A 6790-nucleotide genomic window follows, 5' to 3' on the forward strand; every position below is an offset into this window, starting at 1 on the left:
GGATGCTGTGTAGTGTAATACACGTTTTACTGTTGATATCTCTAGGCCTGTTCAGCCTAATAATAACATGTAGTTGATTATAGTTGGTTTGGTGCTGCCTATCTGAGGGTCCCAGGATCCCTACGGCTTCACAGTATTAGAGACAGTACCCATGGCTGGGAGGAGGAGGGAGGGGCTGGGCATGTGAAGAGTTCCCTTTTACAAGCACAGAACAATGGGTGGCTGTTGAGCCTGTATCTTGGCCCCAGTGCATCCTGGTCCAGAGAGAGCCTCTAGTGAGGGAGTCAGGCGGCCTTGGGGGCTGAGGGGCCCGGGCAGGCCCTCTAGAACAGATACCCTCTCAGAGACTTTGTTCCACTGTTGTATTGTCTCCCTATTTATAGTTTCATCAAATCTGTGTGTGACGTTAAAATGCAACTCAATACGTTGTTGTGCTCTTCTTTTAGAGTGGGGAGGATCTCAAGACACTCGTGAGAGCTTAGACTTCAAAGACAAGTGCTTGGCAGAACGCATGGTCTTAAGTCTTCATTGAAATTGTTCCGAGGGCTCTGTTGTGACCGTGTCCTTGTCGGAGAAATTCCTCTCTGCTAGGGCATAGTGACAAGACAGTTGTGTGTGTGTGTGTGTGCGTGCGTGTGCGTGTGTGTGCGTGCGTGTGCGTGTGCGTGTGTGTGTGTGTGGTGTGTGTGTGTGTGTGTGTGTGTGTGTGTGTGTGTGTGTGTGTGTGTGTGGTGTGTGTGTGTGTGTGTGTGTGTGTGTGTGTCAGGCTTACTCACACTCAGAGGCTAGACACTGGTGAAAGTCATAATGGTGAAGGTCACCAACGGAACATACACAACATTGTCTGGAATCTACCTCACCCCTGACAACGTTTGAAAACAGACTGTTGTACAGAGACAATAATATGGTACCCTCTGAACCTTCTGATGGCTTGCCTGTCACCTACAGTAAATAGTGAAGGGTACACTGAGTCATTACAGTAGACACTGAGTATTACAGCATAAGGCAGCTAGCTATAGACCCTATATCAGATAGATCCACAAAAAACCTGCTAAGACATATTACTCTTCATTCTTTGGGATGTATGTTTTCTAGGAATTAGTCTTTTTTAGTAAATGTAATATGTCTACTAGTCAACTGGTCTACTGGTCTACTGGGTGGTGTCTCCACCATGCGCTGCTGGGCTGACACCATGCTGTCCCAGTCACTCTCTGGAGGACACTGCTGAGGGGCTGCAGTTCGTCCATGGAGCCCTTGCTGTGGAGCAGGCTGCAGGGGCAGCTGGGGCTCCCGTGGGCCTCCGCACTCTCCTCCTTATCCCAGGACAGGTGGTCCTGACTCATGGCTTCCTCCCCATCGGCGACGGAGGCAAACGAGAGGTGGCTTGCTTGGAAGACATTATTCTGCTGTGGAAGAGAGAAAGAGAATAGGACAACGGTCAGAAAACTTCAAAGCCACATAGTTAAACGTCAGACAGTTTTATGACACCGGGACGACAAAACACGTGATGTCAAAATGTATTTACGACAGGTTTGCTGGATGTTTCACCATCCTCACATCAACCTACACCTGTTGGTGCCCTGAAAAACAATGTTGGACCTGAGTCAAAGTTGGAGAGATCCTATCAATGGTCATGTGGCCTGCTGAGGAGGTGTGAGAGCAGGCCATGGGGCTTCTCCTAATCCTTTGTTTCATGTAAATGGTGGAGATGAGGTGGAGATGAGGCTGGAGCGGTGCCTGTGTCTGGGCCAGGCCCAACCTCCCTCCCCCTCCCCCCAGCCAATGATTAGGCTGCTAAGAGGGTTACTATACCACATAACACACTCTCATTAAAGCTCTAACAGCCCAGATAGTGTCCCAGTCAAGCCCCAGTCAATAATGACCCTAGATAAAGTTAAACATGACAACACTACTCTCTAGCGCTCCAAATTCAGATAATGCCTTAAACGCTTTTGTTTATGATAAACAATTATAAGAGATGACGAGTCAAAGTAATGTACTTGTCCTCTTCTTAATTAACAGAAGAGCCTGAATTGATTGAATTGAACAGTTGACAGAATGATCCTGCCACCAAACACAACACAACCCCAAGCTGCTTCCTTTTTACTTCCACTCTCCAAATTAGCAAACGATTACCTTTTCAGTGCTACACTATTTCTCCAGGCCAATAAATCCTACTTAAGCAGCTTGGAAATCCGATCCTGGCAGTGGAAGACAGAATTTACAAATCTGTCACACACTTTCATGAATATTACAGTGAAGAGTGCACTTGACATATCAGGTGCAAAGAAAACAAATGCTAACAGTGTTTCATTTTTTCATGTAGCTTAACATTTCCAGTCATAGAATTTTACAGCTAATTTAGCCTGTTCTTACAATTAATAACGCCACCCTCATGCTGTGACCTACAATTACTGAAATGAATACTGTGCCAGAAAATCGAATTTTGTGATTGGTATTAATGAGATAATAATATGGCATTACTACTGATCTGAAGTGGGGAAAAGGAGCCAGTCCATATTTACTGGTCATTTTCTTTTCCCATGCCCCTGATCTGCCTCTATCTAAGCTGCTGGGTATTTAACAATGAAAACAGCATGTGAGACTCAAGTCTAGGTCTCATCTCTGCTGTAGCATCTTCTATGCCAGGGAGAGGCAGGGATTTGCAGGGGAAGACAGGGAGAGACAGGGAGGGGAGCTCAAGGTGTGAGAAATCTGGCCCATTATCCTCTCTTCCACAGGGTCACTGTGGCAGAGGTTTAACCACCCCCTTAGCTACTRGGCTATGGGCTGGAGGAAGGAGACAGAGAGGTTGGTATTCTAGGTCAAGGGCTGTGGTGTGATCGTGTCCTTGTGCTGCCTGCTGGGAGGACCATGAGACAGACAGACAGACTCCACCGTACCTCACCAGACTCTGCCAAATGTATGGCATGGGATTCACAGAGGGCTCAAAACAAATTTGACACAGGGTGAGATTAATCTGATCAAGAGTCTAGGTGCTTCCTCCCCGTACGTGAGGATTGTGCACATCGCATGCCGCTGTTAGGCCCGCCAGCGCTCAGCAGCCTCAGCTCCACTAAAGAATGACTAGTTCACTTGAAGCCGTGCCATCCTTTTACACACACCGCGCTGAACAGCAGAGCAGACTGGCACTCTCAATGTGAATTGTTAAATACAGTTCAATAACTGAGTTCAGAGCCAGCACATTACTGTATTTCACAAGGCATTACAATAAAGAGTGTTGAAAACACATATACGTATTAGGACATCCAAGTCTTACAGGCAGGCGCACACACACACACACACACACACACACACACACANACAGAGGCACGTAGTTATAGATCAGTATTTTTGGTGGTGGTTAGGGTGAAAATGGAAGGCCACGTTAATCACCCAGGCCCCAGCAGCTGTGTCAACAGGGCCAGTCTGTCAGGTACCATAGTGCTGGGAGGGAAGGAGCCTCACTCTCTCTCAGACCGGCCTGTGATGTCTTCTGTTTTCTCTAGAGAGACCCAGCTCTCAATTTTAATCAGACAATAAATAGTTTCCTGTAATTATATGAGAACTTATTCTCAACTGGCCTACCTGGTTAAATAAAGGTGAAATAAAATAAATAAAAATATCAAATAGAACATGGTCTCGAAATTGAGAGTGTTCATTGGAAATCTAAATTCAGAGCAAAGTTCAGAACTTGCATGTTGAGAGTGATGGTGTGCTGTGAGGAAGATGGGGGTGGAGAGAGGTTTGAGAAGGGGGAGGGGGGTGGGCTCGAGTTAGGAGATTCCGACACATTTTTTATTCATGCATCCAAAAAGCCCGGGCCTCCAGCACAACAAGCTCCYGTCTTCAATGGAGTGCGAGAGTGAAACAAAGCACTTATTTTGTATGACACAGTAAATCAAGTGGTATTATTTTACCACTAAAATATTCAGTCTCTCAGGCACTTTTACCCCGGTCTCCAGCCATCAGTCAAGCTGCTGAGGCGTGAGAGAGACAGAGTGAACAGGGCTGACTCCATCCTCCTGTAACATGTGTCTACAGCAATCTTGTTAGAAAATGCAACAGATCTGCGGCAGGCTCCGTAACAGTATTTGTCAGTGGGTTAATAATTTATTAGCAGAGCTGGGAGGGCTGCGCTCAGCTAAAGAGAGCACAGAGCGAGGGTGCCCCACCCCCCAACCTCTCAGAGGCCCTATACAATACCAGCTCTCATTATTGAAGGGAGAGAGAGGGAGGGATATTGCAATAAGTCTCAGAAAATGTCAGAGGGCAACAATATGTATATTATATAGTCCCCAAAGCCTATGCTGGGATAYAATRGYAAACAACGTKAGCGTTTGATTCCAGAATTGTTTGAATGAAACAATAAAACATAAGGTGTTTCATAGAGTAGGAGAGCAGCTGGGGTCCAGGTCGACAGTGGGGATTGTGAAACATTGAATAACAGAGTATCCAAGGCTCTGGTGAGACACTCATAAAAAAGTCTCAACAAAACAACCCGTTTATACATTGCATTCTAACTACACTGCATTCTGCACTGCTGCTATTCCTTTACTCTTATCARTAATGTAATGTGTTTCTCTAGTAATGAAGCCCAATATGTGCCTTTGTGTACATTGAGCAGTGAGAATATGGCAAACTGAAGAAGCCTCTCTGGCGTGAATTCTTGACAAGCCGTCTCCCCTCATGCTTGATTACACAATAACAATGGACAGCTAACAAACCAAACGAATCAATAAGAGCATGACATGTTGCCTGCCTTCTCCCAGACAAAGCCCCAGTGACTTTGCAGAGGAAAGAAAGAGGAAAACGTGAAAGAGAGAAAGGGTCTATATATAGCTGACAATACTGCTTACATTTAAAGGATTAGGAGTGAAGGCTCATATGGCCTGGAATGCTTTGAGTCATGAATTGTTGCTACTGATAATGTTCCATCACGCGACAACCTCCAAGTCCTCGTATTGTCGAAAAACAGCTTGTTGATGAGAAGAGGGTATGAAAGGGAAATGGCAAGAATCGTGCAAGCACGTAACAGGGCCCGCGAGTAGCCTAGTGGTTAAGACAGCTCTTGAGGGCCGTAAACCGCAAACGGCTGCTAGAAATCGAACCCCCAGAGTGGACAAAGGCGTAAAAAATCCTGTTGTTCTCCCCTAGAACAAGGCAGTTAACCCACTGTTCCTAGGCTGTTCATTGCCTAAAGTGAATTAAAGTTGTTTTCTCAGCAATCGATTCCCTGAAATGTCACCGATATGATGACATAAGGGAGAGTGCTTTTAAGTAATGAAAACAGGCACGCCATGAGGCAGTAGACACCCTTATAAAACATGATGTTGCGCTAATTCTAAACCGAACCATCTCGCTGTACTCTCTTATATAAATGCGTGGTGTAAGCGCACACACACAGGATGTCCGACTGCACACTGGTCACATCGACGACACACTACACAGCCACATCACACACAACTAGCGTACAACACACATTCACACACACACACACACACACACACAACACACACAACACACCATAACAACACACACACACAACACACACACACGACACACACAACACACACATCACACACACACACACCACACACACACACACACATTCCACACAGCCGCTAATACACTACCTATGAGACCCAGTAAACGAAAAACCGATGAGAAGGAACTCTTACTTCTTACTGTATAATTCTAAAACGTTTACAAGATATTTGAAGATAAAACTCATCTACTGTATGAGATGATGAGACGTGAACTCATATTCTTCTTTGAATCTATTTCACAGTTTATTTATGATAATCAGATTTATTTTACATTATTTAGATTTTATGGATTCTACAAACGAATGGATGTGCTAGACATTATAGCTTTAAAAAAAATATATATATATATAGATGTTCAATTAAAAGTTAAATGAACATCTCACTTCCATGATAAATTTCAGACACAATAATATAAAATGTATCAAGGAGAAAAATTCAAGTGGACGAAGTAATTAGTGGTAATGATATAAAATATTGCAATGGCTGGGGAAATACCACTACACCCTAACAACGTAGCTGGGAGAGTTGTTCCTCTATAATAAATGTTGACCTTCCCTTCAAAAGTCACTCAATTACACAAGCACTTCATCCCCACTTCACTCACTCTCCTGATGCTTTCGCTATTAGATACCAACGTAGTTACTCCGTCTAAAACCCACACTTCAAAAAGAACAGCCCCCAGAGTAAATTAAGCAAGCCTCTCAGTGCACACTTTAGCATATAGAGCACAGCATCCATAATTACTTTGCACAGTAAATATTTGCAATAATATCCCTGTTGGAGGAGCCGTCTTCCGTCTCACTTTAAACACTTGTGCAGTGGATTAGTTAGACAGCCTGGTTGGTGTCCTGCCCCCCCTTGCTAGCTGCTAGGCAAGAGCCTGACAACAGAAAGGCCGATGCAGGTGTGGAGTGCTGAAGTGGCTCTGTCTGTCTCTGTCCTGTCTACCAGTGAAGGGTCGAGGAGCACACACTTACAAAACTGAGCCGCTCGTCTCCACCGATGGCCCCCTCCGCCACTGCCCCTCTTCCTCCGATCCAAGAGAGACAACTTCAGCGCTGGATGGCATACACCTCTCAGTTCACAGGAGCCAGAGGGTAACACACACTCTCTCTCTCTCACACAGACACACACACACACATCTTCTCTCATCACACAAACACACACACACACACTCTCCTCTCTCTCTCTCACACAGACACCAACACACTCTCTCATCAACACACACACACCACACACTA

General features: G+C 45.2%; 1 protein-coding gene across 1 annotated transcript in view; it reads right to left on the minus strand.

Moving 5' to 3' along the window:
• The window catches only part of LOC112069865 (transcription factor SOX-6-like), a 259626-nt gene that overhangs the window by 185477 nt on the left and 67359 nt on the right, over window positions 1-6790 (minus strand). Inside the window, 3 exon segments of the mRNA XM_024137247.2 lie at window positions 1171-1211; window positions 1214-1375; window positions 1378-1406. Of these exon segments, the coding sequence (XP_023993015.2) occupies window positions 1171-1211; window positions 1214-1375; window positions 1378-1406 (232 nt within the window).

The sequence above is a fragment of the Salvelinus sp. IW2-2015 genome, unplaced genomic scaffold, assembly GCF_002910315.2.
Source record: "Salvelinus sp. IW2-2015 unplaced genomic scaffold, ASM291031v2 Un_scaffold1137, whole genome shotgun sequence".
In the NCBI taxonomy this organism is placed as follows: Eukaryota; Metazoa; Chordata; class Actinopteri; order Salmoniformes; family Salmonidae; genus Salvelinus; species Salvelinus sp. IW2-2015.